The sequence below is a fragment of the Chanos chanos genome, chromosome 5, assembly GCF_902362185.1.
Source record: "Chanos chanos chromosome 5, fChaCha1.1, whole genome shotgun sequence".
Taxonomy (NCBI): domain Eukaryota; kingdom Metazoa; phylum Chordata; class Actinopteri; order Gonorynchiformes; family Chanidae; genus Chanos; species Chanos chanos.
In genome coordinates this window covers 2,706,314-2,721,313 of record NC_044499.1, presented here as the reverse complement: position 1 = coordinate 2,721,313, position 15,000 = coordinate 2,706,314, and the positions used below count along the sequence as shown (strand labels likewise).

Sequence of the window (15,000 nt, the reverse complement as noted above, 5' to 3'; positions counted from 1 at the left end):
ATACTCCGAGATGCCTGATACCTACTGGATCGGTTCTGCCCTGTGTGGAAATTCTCAGGCGATGACGGATGTTTGTTCTCTTGGGGTTTTTTTTTTTTTTTGCAGAAAGTCTGATTTGCTCTACACCATTGTCTCTCAACTGCAGTCCTGCTGTCTGATCAGTCCCCACACGAGACCCTGTGTCTTTCTACGACGCACGGCCACACACACACACACACACACACACACTCTCACACACACACACACACACACACACACACACACACTCACACACACACACTCACACACACACACACACACACACACACACACACACACACACACACACACACTCACACACACACACTCACACACACACACTCACACACACACACTCACACACACACTCACACACACACTCACACACACACACTCACACACACACACTCACACACACACACACACACACTCACACACACACACACACACTCACACACACACAGCCTAGCATAAGAAGCTATGGTCTCAGTAATCAGGGTGTAAGTGGGGAAAACACTGCAGTGGACCACAGCAGAGAAAAAACTCATTTGTTCCCTGTGAATATAAAGACCATTTCTCTTCTCTGCACGTGACAACAGACTCTGACATACCCTGGTGATTTTATTCACAGACTGTCAGAGAGGGGCTGATACTGGCATGACCATGTGAGCAAGGCCAGTGCCCTGATTGGTAGAATGAGGAGTCGTACTTTGAGACGTTTCCCACGACGATCGTTTTTTTCACGTAGAGCCGTGAGGCTTCTTCTCCTGTGCTGTGATAGGTCACGTGCTGATCGACGGATGATGGCACCCCAAATGTGTCCTGGAGAGACAGAGAGAGAGAGAGAGAGAGAGAGAGAGAGAGAGAGAGAGAGAGAGAGAGAGACAGAGAGACAGAGAGAAAGGAGGAGAGAGAGAGAGAGAGAGAGAGTGAGTAAGATGGATACACAGAGAGACAGACAGAAAGACAGAGAGAGAGAGAGAGAGAGGGACAGAGAGAGAGACAGAGAGAGAGAGAGTGAGTGAGATGGATACACAGAGAGACAGACAGAAAGACAGAGAGAGAGAGAAAGAGAAAGGGAGAGGGAGAGAGAGAGAGAGAGGGACAGAGAGAGAGAGAGAGAGACAGAGAGAGACAGAGACAGAGAGAGACAGAGACAGAGAGAGACACACACAGATGTATATATATGTATGAGGAGTCAGTGTGAACAGCTGATTCAGGGGCACTGGCAGAGAAACTGGACCCAGGAATCCTCCAGCACTCAGACAGCCTCCTTCAATGCCCCGCCTGCCTCTCACAGCAACAAACCAACAAAAAAATACAAACAAACCAAAGCCCAGACCCGCCCGGCCGAGTCCCTCTCACCTTCCCCGTGTTCCGACCCGGCCTGCGTTCCCGACGCCCCGCCTCCTCTTTCCACCCCGCCTCTCCGTCCCGGTCCCCGGCCTCGCCCGCCTGGCTCAGAGACTCCGCCTCCGACGGCCCCAGGGAGGCGGCCTCTGAACCCTGGTTGAGGGGGGAGGAAGAGCGAGAGGGCGACTCCAGAAAGCGTTTGATGGCTGGGTGATTCAGCACAGAGGGGTCAGCCTTGGAGGCCTAAAACACAACCACATAAAGCCAGCCACATGAGACACGTCATACAGGTACAAAACACAACCCAATAAACCCACACACAGGGATTACACGGGAGTAAAGACAGCCTAAAACACGACCCAAAAGACCCAGCGACAGGAACAACACACAGGGATTACACGGGAGTAAAGACAGTAGAGCTAACAGAAAGGCTCAGAAAAATCAAAGACTTCGTCTGGCTCTTTGAGTTACACACGTTCTGTCTCTTCAGAATTAACTCAATGTCCAGTCAATGGATTTTTGGTTTTTTTTTGGATTTTGGGTTCAGAGACAGCACTCCTGATGTATTACACAGAGAGAATGAGATTATGTTCAAAATATTGACTCTCTTAGTGAAACGGGGGGAAAACAAAAACACATTCTTTCAATATATACTGGTCCCCATCTGCTTGGATCTGTGTTGTCATTGGTCGAGTACCTGACAGTGTACTCAGTCTAAATGTCGCAACATTTCAAAGTGTTAAAGACAGCTTCTTCCTCAGATGCTTGTTTACAAACTTCAGCTCCATGGACCAATCAGAAGAGACGGCCTTGTCTGCCAACTCAGTCCCATCATCACTCAGCCAAAAACCACAGTCGATCACGGCTTCATTCCCAATGAAGCATCCTCCATCTTTCACAACGATCTCACTCAAAGCTGATCTGATTTAGGCTGGGTATCAGACCCCTGACTTACCTCCTGTGTCTTTCACAATGATCTCACTCAAAGCTGATCTGATTTCGGCTGGGTATCAGACCCTTGACTTACCTCCTGTGTCTTTCACAATGATCTCACTCAAAGCTGATCTGATTTAGGCTGGGTATCAGACCCCTGACTTACCTCCTGTGTCTTCGGCTGTCCCGCGCTAGCGTAGTAATTGGCCACAATGCAGGCCCTCAGTTTGTCCATCATCCTCCGGGCTTCATTCAGCCGCTGTGTGTGAGAGAGAGCGAGAGAGAGAGAGAGAGAGAGAGAGAGACAGATTAAATCCACCACTGACCGCCAGAGAATAACACTGTTGGTTTTTAAATGTGATTGACTTGGACTTAGAGTAGGCTTGTCCGGAATAAGAATGTTTCGAATTATTATGTGTTTGCGATCCAAGGTAAAACACGCAAACCTGAGGCGTGTTAACAAAGTGTTTTGGCGTTGGAGTGATGGACGTTCTTGTCTGTTTAACATGCCTTACGGTGACGGGGCATGAGGGATGGAAGTAAAGTCTTTATCTACCTGTCCAATCACTTCGATTTCATGTTCTTTGTTCTTCATCTCCAAACAGAACTGGTCTCTTATGATAGCTTCGATTTTCTGCACCGTGGCTTCCCGCGCTGTCAAATCCGACATAGACCAACAAACAAATCAACAAACAAACAAACAAACAGCAAAGGCCATTAGACAGAGGAAAAGAACTGAGTAACTGAATTTAGTCTGGGAGTAGAGATAAGATAGTTGAGTGAAGGGAAACATTACCATTTTGTTCCACAAGTTTGCTTCTCTTGCTCTCTTGAACTAATGAAATGTCTTCATAATCTGGGTCCTTATCCTCTATTTTCCTTTTGATTCCAGACATGTCTGCTCATCTGTGAGAGAACTGAATACACAGAAATACAAACAAAATAACTGACCAAATAAAGCTATTTTGCAAATAGGAGTGTCAAGCTATCTACGAGGGTTTAAAACAGATTTTTTGAGTAATGTCAGCACACTGGGGTCAGATCTCTGGACTCATCTAGGCAAATTATGAGAAAACCAAGTGATTTGATCTGATTTAGAGAAATTTATGCTGAATTTGTTATTCAAATGCAAAATATTTTGAATATACGACACAATGTGCAAACCGTAACATGCAACGATGTACGTAGCGGCGTTGCCCGCTATCTACTGTTGTGATAGTGAACAGCAAAACCACTTGCTGAGCTGCCAAATCCACAAATGTATAAAATATTGCTAACCTAGCATAGGTATCTTGCAGCTGTTCTGTGTAACTGGGTGCTAGCTAGATTGCTAACAAAGCCGTTAGCTTTACTTGTAGCTATAAAAGCTAACTGTTAATACCTACAAATCAAGGTACTTTTGTCAGTATATTACTGATAGAAATGGTGGCACACTGAAATAACGGATTTTGTGCTGCTGTTTGACAAGAAACTCATAGTCGCGGTTAACTGCCCAGCGACTGGTTGCGCCTCTTGGCTAAGTTCATTGCAAATAACCAACCACTGGCTTTAGCATTTAGCTACCACAACAGACGACTGATGCCGTGAGTAGCGCTTATCGATCCGATTACACTGTCAGGAAACCGCCTGGGAAGCACGAGGCCTACGTTACGGTCCCCGTAGTTAGCAATTAGCTAAGTAGAGTTTCACATTTTTCAATGAAAATGCAAATATGCAATTGTTTATTAAAACCAATGCAATGATGAATTGTCAGTTTCATCCCGTGCATACAGTAGTATGGCACAGCAGAAGTTACCAATCCGAAATATTACACAATTCGCGAACAATTTCCCATACCTTTCACCATGAGAGAGAGACCCTAGATACCGTAGACAGGCGAGGCAAACGGGATAAAGTTAGCTTGACGGCTAAAAATGAGATTTTAGTTTACCTTCTGTCAAACAAATTGGTCTTGGTGATATTTTTCTCCACGCTGTAGTCCTTTAAGACACAGACTAAGGACCAGAGACTATATATGGGTTATTATTTGTATTGATAGCAGTTGGAGTCCAAGCTAACGCCATGGACCTATGACAAATATAGGCCTTGCAATTCCAGCGGGAATCCATTGGGTGGCGCTAAGGAGCTCAGTATTTCGTATTTCAACGTTTGACAGCGATACGCCTCATGCAACTCTCCTGCTTCCCTGCCAGGGACCCCTCCGACTAGGCTACCCAGTGTATTCGTGTGTGTTTATGAGGAATTTCATTTATTTTTTAAATAATTTTACTTTGAAAAAACTCTTTCTAAATGCATTTTTTGCGTAAGTAATAATTTCCGATACATTTCTTGGTATCTAAAAACACAGTGAAGATTTGTTCCACAAGGGAGGATTTTGTTTTATATTCTGAAGAGAAGAGAGCAGGGAAAGGAAGAGGGAAGAAGTTAAAAAGAAAACAACATGACTTTTAAAAAGACTTAAGCAAAATGTTCAGCGTAACATGCATTCTCTTCTCTTACTGCAACATCCCATAAAGTAATATTGTGTGGGTGGTTTACATGTTTTTTTGCCTAGTTTCTCTCTCAGTGTTGGAGATATCTGCCTCAAAGCCAGTTGGTCGTGTTTTTCCTTTTTTTCTTTTCTTTTTTTTCCCCTGTCGCTCCAATATATAACATCCGAGAATCCTTTGCATTTCCCTCTACAAGATGTTTGGATCAGCTGCAATGTCTGTAAACAACTAAACCACAATCAAAGGCCCCATCACAATGTACTATAAACACTTAGGAGACATACACAGTCTTGTTATACTGTTACTGCAATGTTTTATAAGGATTAGAGGCCTTTTCATGCATATGGAAAGGAACTAATTCAGTGGATGCACACACACACACACACACACACACACACACACACACACAAACAGAAAAAAAACAGGCACACACATGTGCAAATCAGTCATTTGTATTTTAGACACGCAGAAATTAGAGCTGTGTTAAAAATTTGCATTTTAGAGGCAGAAAACCGTTCATGATGTAATCATTAATTACGGTCTGGAAAGAGTAGTTACTGCATTCTTATGTGTTTCTAAGAATGTGTCAGACACCATTCTGTGGCTGAAATATGACCGGCGCGGCAGAGGAAGTCTGAAATTACAGGGGTCCAGCAACCAGGACACGCCCCTCAGGACAAAGGTCATGGATCCAGGCAGGTTTGACCCGCCCCTGTGATCCCTATCACCTGCTGTGACGCCTCTGTAACCTCCTCTGGCTTTGTCTCAGGCCTCTCAAAGCTACGTTTATGGGGTGTTTGTGGTATGAGGTTTAAAGTTTGGTCTAATTTGACATTCTTTTTTCGATGTTTTTCACTCTACACACACACACACACACACACACACACACACACACACACAGAGGAGAAAAAACCTCCCTCTTGTTTCAGCTTGTTTGAGCTGTGTCGGAATTCTCCCGTTAGTCGATGGGCTGTGACACGGCGTTAGCCGCGTTCGCTGATCTCAGAACAGCAAAGTTGGTGCGCGCTGGTAGCCAATGGCTGTGTGTATGAGAACAGACATGTGTGGGCACGCACACCAGTGCGCCGGGCACGTGGAGGGTGACTGAGTCATACTCTTGTCATGATAACACAGAATGAGGAAAGGTTAGCATGAGCCAAGAGAGCGTGTGCACAGGGAAGAAAAATCTGGGAGGGGCGGTGTCATACATCACACCCTGAGGCGCAGAGAACGAGATCGCTGTCTCATTTTATTGGTTGATTTAAATGAGGATGTTTAAATGAGAGGGCATGCGAGACCCAGTGGCTGATGGGAAATCACTCAAAGCCAGTCGTATGTGTTTCATGACTGCATGGGGTTTGGAGGAACTGCTTGGGCATGTCATGTGGTCTAAAAGAACCACACAGTCTTTTCCTCTTACCACAGCCGTTGGGCCGACCGACCGGAAAATCCAGGGGTCAGAAGTGCCTTTTGGATCTTATTGCCTCATCTCCCACTCTGCTGTTTCATTTCTCTGTTTGTCCCTCTATTACATGTACACAGACACCCTGAACTACATAATGATCATCTCCTAAGAGGAGCAAGATGAACTCTGACTTTAAATACCGACCATAAGATTATAACGCGTGGGGAATACGCATAAGAGTTAATGGGATAATTCTACTGATGATTAAAGATGCATTATGTGTGACAACTTTTATACAAGGCTCCAATGAGGAAGTGACTCAGGTATGTCTATAACCCCGGCAGTGTTCAGGATTTTAAAAAGAATTTTTCACTTTCAACGTGTGTTTATTTCCTGTATAATTTAACTGTTTAAGCACAGGTGGAAAGATGGAGGAGGATTGGAAATAATGTTTTATGTTTACATTTATTAATATAGCAGATGCTTTTATCCAAAACAACTTCCAAGACAGACAGAATAAAGACTGGAGACAGTGTACAAAGCTTTTTGTGGGGATTTTCTGGGGGGGGGGGGCTGGATTTTTACAAAGCAGATGAAATGGAGTGAGGAGAGTGAGGGGCTGGCTGTTTTTTTTTTTAAACAAAACCTCAAAGCTCTACTGCAATTTGTAAATTACAGTCTGGGTCCGAATTCCAGTTGTTACTCAGTTCCATCTAAGTGACGGAAAGTATGCGTGGAATTTCCTGGGAAAAGGTAGTTTTCATTGCAACAGATCCATGATGACAGAGCAGGCTGTGTGTTTGACATGTCAGTGTAACCGTATGGCACCTGTCCTTTGTGCCCCAGGCAGGCACAGCTGCTGAAAAAAAAAAAAAAAAACAACCCTGAGCGCTACAAGCCTTCCATCAAAGCAAACGGAGTATTCAGATCCAAAGCCTCACACATGCTTTCCACAGAAAGGACTTTATTGAAGCATTACTGACACACTTCTAAAAGCAAAGCAAAGTCAATACACATACTCATGCTACTGTTACACAAGTTTAGCTAACAAAAATTTCAAAACCTGTTCTTTTTTTTTTTTCCCCTTCTCACACATAATGAACTCCTTACACCATGTAGTACCTGGGGCCAAGGCTGAGCAAAGCAGGAAATATAATGTTTATTGTTTCAAGGGGAAAAAAAAATGACCACGTATAAATTCCATGGTTGTTTTGGTAGAATGAATATAACCGTCTGCTGGTTTGCTACACCTCACCATGTTAACCCTGTCACAGAATTTACAGGTTTGAAAAAATCCCCTGATTGGCCAAACAAGACGGTTGGATTTCACTGCTATGGCTTGTGCTGCAGTCGTATGTGCGCGTTAACGCGTCTGAGTCGCCGGGGGCAGGGTTCTGAAGCAGAATGCTGTGGCTGCATTTAAAAAAGGAGCATTTTAACGTCCGTTGGGTCTCGTCTGGAAACCCGGGGAAAGATGCTGATTCAGTAAAACCAGTTACAAACAGGACTGGCTAGTCCTTTTCATCTGATCCGAATTCCTGGAGTTTTATCTCAGTGCATAAGGGCTTTAAATGATTATTCATTCATCCATCCATACCTTCTCATCTTGTAAAGTGTTCCAAACATCAGTGACAGAATCCTACGACTACCCCTCGCTCGTACACAAAACACAACTGGCTCAAAAGCCGCTGAGGTTTGACCGGTGGAGGGAGGTTCAAATAGACAGAGAGAGACTGGACAGCTCTCTGTTTCTGCTTTACCCCAACTTCCCTAACGTCATACAGAAATGAACCCTTACATGACACACAAACCCACGACCCTGTTCGTAAGACATCACACACACTCTCCACAGCTGACCAGACAAACAGAGACAGAAGAGATACTGTGAAAATATGAGCTTAAATCAATAAACTGACTACAGTCTGTTCTGTCACTACTTAAAGAAACAAACACACAATTAATCAAATAATCAAGTGATCCATATTCAGATAGCCATATGGTCCAGATTAGAATGACTATCACGTGATCAATATTCAAATAACTAATAGCAAATGATGTCAGATCAAAATTTCATTTAAAAAAAAAAAAAAAACAGTAAACACGATTGAATGCACAAACACACACAGTCTGAAGAATGGCATCTCTACGGCTGGACAGACTGATGTCACACACGCTCAGATGAGAGGTTCCAGCGTGTTTCCAGGTTCCGTTTCAGAAGCCCTGTCCAAACTGGGTTTGATTTCATCCATGTCCAATTTAACCATTCATCTAATTGAATTCAGTTTATAAGAATGGCTTTCTACAAAAAGAAAAGTTCAAGAAAAGAACAGAACAGAAAAGAGATCTGAACACGCGTGTAAACCGCTGTTGAGGTTCACTCTCCCTAAACCACTTGTCTGTGTTTTGCAGATGTTGCGCTATAACAGAAGCAGATGCCAACGAAAGCTACTGACAGTCATCGTTCATCATCAAACCGTACAAAAGTCATGAATGTTTACAGTACAAAAATCATCATAAAATTCTATTTACACACTGACACTATGGTACATACATCTGCACACGATACAAGTGCATAATCTGGGGTTCTGTTCCGCGCGGGAACAGAAAGGCACACCTGGTATGGATTCCCATGATATAAAGATACATTTAAATATGCGTACAATACATAAAAGACAGATAATAATGTAAAAAAAAAAGAAGAAAAGAAAACTTTTTTTTGTTTGTTTGTTTTTTTGTTCACAGCAAATTATTCAACGTAGTAACCAGGTCAACAGATGACATTTCACTGACCAGGACCGGGAATCCCATCCCAGCGGTCAGAGCTGTCCGTCATTCTGAGAGGCGTGTCCAGAGGCCCAAAAGACACGCCTCTGCATTTCCACGGTTACCGCCAGGCTACATTTCTGGCCAAAGACTCTGCCTGAGAATACTGCGGATTTGTGATGTAGGTGAAGCACATCAACCAACCATTCATCTGAACTGGTTTTCTGCTTGCAAAGACTATTCATTATATTCATAATTATGGTGAATCAAATGCATATAGCAGACCCCGCACCAAAGTTTTATATAAAGGCTCCGTCGATCTACATTTTCTACATGCTACAAACCTGTTTTCTCTAGATAAATCATTGACCCACTCCCAAACAGAGCACTAAAACTGACTGGAATCAAAAGGCTAAGTCATGAATGTTACACATTTCATTTGTGGAAAAAGTATAATTAAAAAACAAACAAAAGGTATAATTTATGATGGACAAATAGACATAATCAGCATGAATCAATAAAATAATCAATAAACCAAAATAAAATCAATAGAATTAATCAACAGCATCGGCATAAATCGATGGAAAGACAAAGTACTGAGATCTAAGAGTTAGTCACCAGAAAGATGGCGAGAACTTAATCGGAAATAAAAAGCAATAACAAATCTAGGTCAGAACAGTACTTCTGAAGGGAAAGTAAAAGAAAGCCACAGGTATGAAGTCAGTTGCAACCGTTTTTATAAAACCGAAATGAAAGAGATGCCTACTGTTATCAAAGTAAAAGCCTGTATTCAGCCTCCACAAAACTGACTGGAATTGACTGAATGAAGTCAGCTGATGGTCAACATTCCCTGAATCTTTGGCTTTGAATGGGATCATATTTCAGGTTGTGTGGAAGATCCTATGTGTTGTGGGTGTAGACCGTAGTGTCGTGTAATTACTGAGAGACTGGCAGATGCCAGCATGTGGACCGACTTATTAGAGTGTAGTTTTTGGCCACTGCCCAATTCAGTCAGTCACTACACAAGAAACCAGCCGCGTCAGCTGCCATCATACACTGCTTCTGTGTGTGTGTGTGTGTGTGTGTGTGTGCTGAATGTGTCTCAGGGTTTGTATGAGTGCATCGTGTGTGTGTGTCTGTGTGTGTGCTGAATGTGTCTCAGGGTTTGTGTGTGTGTGTGTGTGTGTGTATGAATTTAAGGATTTGTAGCAGAGTATGCTGTGTTAAAGTCTTCATATGTGTGCGTGTCAAGGTGTGTAGACAGTTGCAGTGGTGTACGGTGTATGCTGGCTGTATGGTGTATGCTGTGTGTGTGTGTGTGTGTGTGTGTGTGGTTATGTGTGTGTCAGGGTCTGTGCAAACTTTCGTTGTAACGGTGTATGGTGACACAGCCGTGGTAAGATATGGGGCGTGGCATGGCAGCCACGCCCGTGATGATGCCAGAGGCGGGGTCGTAACACAGGATGCTGTCAGATGCCTCTCCGTTCTCCCCACGACCCCCCAGGATGAAAATCTTCCCGTTACACACCGACATGCCACAGCTCTCCTACACACACACACACACACACACACACACACACACAAACAAACAAATATAATCATGGTAAGACATAGCTACATTTTAAAGCAGAATAAGTTTTTATGCTGCATGCAATCTGGTCAGTGCAACATGTATTACACACACACACACACACACACACACACACACACACATATATATATATATATATATATATATATACATATATATATATACATATTTTTTGAAGAAAGATATGGTTAAAAACAAAAAAGAGTAACTCACACAGAAAACCGTACGATTAAGCATCAGTTTTCCAATGACAAAAAACTCCCTCCCATTTTGATGCTAAAACACAGTGGATCTCTCTCTCTCTATCTATCTACCTTTATTTCACTAGTTGTACTAAGGGGAAAAAAAGCAAATTTTTTTTAAAGATGTAACTGCTTGCCTGTTTGCTGAAAGTGTGGACCACATGCATCCAGTAGTCCTGGACGGGGTCGTAGCAGAAGATGGATTTAGTGAGACCCCCGGAGACGTAGATGAGGTTGTTGAGAGACACGGCTGTGATGCAGCGTCTGGCGATGGGGATGTTGGCTCGGAGCTGCCAGCTGTCCGTCTCTGGGTCGTAGCTCTGCACCTGAGGGAAGGCCAAGGAGGATTAACCAAGGAGCCCATAGCGACCCCCTCCCTCCTCCCTGGGCCCCCCCCGTCAAATCTGGCCACCCCCTCGGCCAAAAACACAGGGTCCTCAAATGACAGTCTGTTTTCAGATATGGCGCAGTTTTCTGCGTGGGCACAAACTGTTTAAACCTGGGGCGTCTGTCTTTGGGAAGCCAAAAGAGGTTAAATTAAGAGACAATAACCATTTTCTCACTATTTTTGAAGAACGCAAGGTATCATTTTCGACGTATTTTTATGCTTTTCATTATGCAGGCACCCGGTTCCTCTTCCGTGTGGGAACAGTGTGTTTGTAGTATCATTCATATCTACTGACTGGAGTTATGAAAAGCAACAAAGCAATTTCATTTTCATTTTACAGTTACTCCATTCACACAAAGGCATGAGGAAATCAAACAATAACAAAAGTGCCCTCTCCTTGTGCACAGTGTCTTCAGTGCCCCTCTCTAACACCCTGTGGGTAAAATAAGAAACAGAGACAGAAGCATTGAGAACTATTACGAAACTTAATAAGAAGGAGTTACGGTTAGAAACTGAATGATGAGGGGGGAACTTATGAGAACTATACAAAGGACATGTCAAACACTCAAATAACAACAAAAGAATCGCTGTTACAACTACACACACACACAAAAAGCACACTCTCTCTGTCTCTCTCTCTCTCTCTGTCTCTCTCTCTCTCTCTCTCTCACACACATGCATAACAAAAACCGTAGAGATTGTGGCCTTGGGTTGAGCTTTATGACACAATAACTCAGAAACAAAAAGACTCTGCAGTTACATAAAGGAACATTCTAGAAGCCTGACATTCTCTGGCTATAAGATTCTAGAAGCCTGACATTCTCTGGCCATAAGCCTACTGTAAACGACACGACTGCTCTTTCCAATAGCCCCCCCCCCCCCCCCCCCCCCCCCCCCCCCCCCCCCCCCCGCCCTGCTCCTATCTACAAAGAGCCAGATGCCAGAGGAAAAAAATGCAGTAACCTGAGAAGGGGCTCCAGTGCGAGAGAGACGTGTTTTGGTCTTTTCTTTTTGGGTTTTTTTTTTTTTTTAAATGGAAACACTATAGCATCGTTGTTCTCCCACACCTGTCTGATATCGCCTCGCTGTTCCCCACCTGTCGACCACGTCCCTCTCTCCCTCTCTCTCTCCTCTCCTTTCACAATAGCCATCTCTCTCTGGAGAAAAGGCTTTCTCAGGTTCTCTCTACTACACGAACATTAGGAGCAACGGCCGCTAGTGTCTGCCCAGACCGAACAGACAAACCCACCTGGCCCCTATCGGAGACAAACACCTCACAGAGACAAACCCAACTGGCCCCTATCAGAGACAAACACCTCACAGATGATAAAAGGGGCAGACAGACAAACACACAGAGTCTCTACACAATGCGTGTGAGTCCAGTCCAGTTGTATGTATCTGTATTAACTCCACACAGTGGGTGGGGTTTTTAGGGGGCGCGGGGGATAAACAACGCAGTGGCGACGTTGGTGAACGTCAACAGGTCATAAATCACGTGATGTGACTTTGGAAGCTGGGGTTTCGCTCCATTTCTTCCTTTTATCTGAGGCTCATAATAGCAGATTACTTAGCGAAAGTAATCTACGCGCATGTCAAACTTGACTGACGAGTCTTAGGGACAATAGACCTGACTCAGCTCAGTGAATCCGTTTGGTGGTTTTCTCTCGCGGAGCAGAAAGCTGAGGACACGCGCCTGCACTTCGAGAAACACCTGCCCAAACACGTTATTCGGTGCCAGGCGGATCATCTGATGTATTCTGCCTTCCCCTTAGTTACTCCATTAAAGCTAAGCCTCAGAGAATCAAAAGGCCTACATAGGAAAACCCTGTCATTAAGAGCCTAGCTTAACGAGTTTAACGGACTTAACTTCAGCGTTATGGGACCATGCAGAGTGGCAAGGAACCCAAGGCATACAGTAACCTGACTTAACAGCAATATGGATGTTAATATAGACGACTTCTGTCTGTGAATTACGTCTGAACACATCAATTCATCTCTTATAAATCACTTTAATAAGCCTAAGTATGACAGGTTATGCAAAATGCTACTGTATAATGTGTAGCAGGATAGCTCATGCACAGTGCTAGTGTATAATGAAGTCCATTGCAGCGCCTGACTAACCTGAGAGTGGCGTTAATGACATTCTCCTCTGACATTGTCTGCAGGTTTGCAATAAGTTAGAGTGTAGACAGGGTAGTATAGGCAGGTGTAGTGTAGGCAGGTGTAGTGTGGGGAGTTGTAGCGTGGGGAGGTGTAGCTTGGGGAGGTGTAGCTTGGGGAGGTGTAGCATAGGCAGGTGTAGGGTGGGGAGGTGTAGTGTAGGCAAGTGTAGGGTGGGGAGGAGTAGCATAGGCAGGTGGAGCGTGGGGAGGTGTAGCATAGGCAGGTGGAGCGCGGGGAGGTGTAGGATGGGGAGGTGCAACGTAGGCAGGTGCAGCATAGGCAGGTGCAGCATAGGCAGGTGTAGGGTGGGGAGGTGTAGGGCAGGCAGGTGGAGTGTGGGGAGGTGTAGCATAGGCAGGTGTAGCGTGGGTAGGTGTAGGATGGGGAGGTGCAGCGTAGATAGGTGTAGCGTAGGCAGGTGTAGCGTAGGCAGGTGTAGCGTTTACCTTGTCAGAGCAGGTGTTGTCGTCAGGACCTCCACCGATGACGAAGAGCTTCCCTGCACAGCTGGCCACGGCTGGAGAACTGACCGCCTCTTTCATAGGAGCAACCTCAGTCCATCGGTTAGAGAAAGAATCGTAACACTCCACGTTACTCAGACGACACTGTCCGTCATAGCCACCAACGGCGTACGCCTGAGTACACACACACACACACATTTACATACACACACATATTTACACACACACACACACACATATTTACACACACACACACACACACACATTTACATACACACACATACATTTATATACATACACAAACACACACACACATTTACATACACACCCACATACATTTATAAACATACACACACACACACACATTTACATACACACATACACACACACACACATTTACATACACACCCACATACATTTATATACATACACACACAAACACACACACACACACATATTTACACACACACACACACACACACACACACAAACACACACACACATTTACATACACAAACACACACACACATTTGCATACACACCCACATACATTTATAAACATACACAAACACACACACACACATTTACATACACACACACACACACACATTTACATACCCACACACATACATTTATATACATACACAAACACACACACACAAACACACACACACACGCTGCATTTCACTGCAATTCCTATCTGTATGTCAGGCTCCATTTTTGATTTAGTGACATGTTAAACCATGACATCAGAGGTGGGACTGATAAATGATAAAGCCATCAAACTCATGTGTCACTGTGCGTACCAGCACGTCTCACACAGGAACAAACCATGCAGGACTGGCAACCCAACTCAGAATGACAGTATCACTTATACAAATACAAACATACAAAACTAGAGAGAGAGAGAAACATAGAGAGGTAAAGAGAGAGAGAGAAACAGAGAGAGGTAAAGAGAGAGAGAGAAACAGAGAGAGGTAAAGAGAGAGGTGTGGGGGGAGGGGGGGGTACTTTTTGTTTTTTTTCTCCTCATTTAACCTCGCTGTCGCTGACGTGACAGTGACATCGATGGTAATCAGGCTACACCCACAGGAACATCATATCTGGTCTAAGAAAACAATCACGCGCAGAGAGATTCTCTAGGCTATCAGTCTATCACGGAGCCCAGACTCTGATGAAGGAACAAAACTCTGA

At 44.2% G+C, this 15,000-nt stretch overlaps 2 protein-coding genes across 2 annotated transcripts in view; both read right to left on the bottom strand.

The window, feature by feature from the left end:
- yeats2 (YEATS domain containing 2) overlaps positions 1-3,200 on the bottom strand; it is a 46,956-nt gene extending 43,756 nt beyond the window's left edge. Inside the window, exons 1-5 of the mRNA XM_030774213.1 lie at positions 3,101-3,200; positions 2,861-2,958; positions 2,471-2,563; positions 1,384-1,614; positions 728-840 (exon numbers count right to left, since the gene is read on the bottom strand). Coding sequence (XP_030630073.1) covers positions 728-840; positions 1,384-1,614; positions 2,471-2,563; positions 2,861-2,958; positions 3,101-3,200 — 635 coding nt within the window. The remainder of the gene's footprint in view (positions 1-727; positions 841-1,383; positions 1,615-2,470; positions 2,564-2,860; positions 2,959-3,100) is intronic.
- A 6,842-nt stretch (positions 3,201-10,042) lies between these two features.
- klhl24a (kelch-like family member 24a) overlaps positions 10,043-15,000 on the bottom strand; it is an 18,588-nt gene continuing 13,630 nt past the window's right edge. The window contains exons 5-7 of the mRNA XM_030774159.1: positions 13,792-13,980; positions 10,932-11,120; positions 10,043-10,507 (exon numbers count right to left, since the gene is read on the bottom strand). Of these exons, the coding sequence (XP_030630019.1) occupies positions 10,307-10,507; positions 10,932-11,120; positions 13,792-13,980 (579 nt within the window). The 3' untranslated portion in view covers positions 10,043-10,306. The remainder of the gene's footprint in view (positions 10,508-10,931; positions 11,121-13,791; positions 13,981-15,000) is intronic.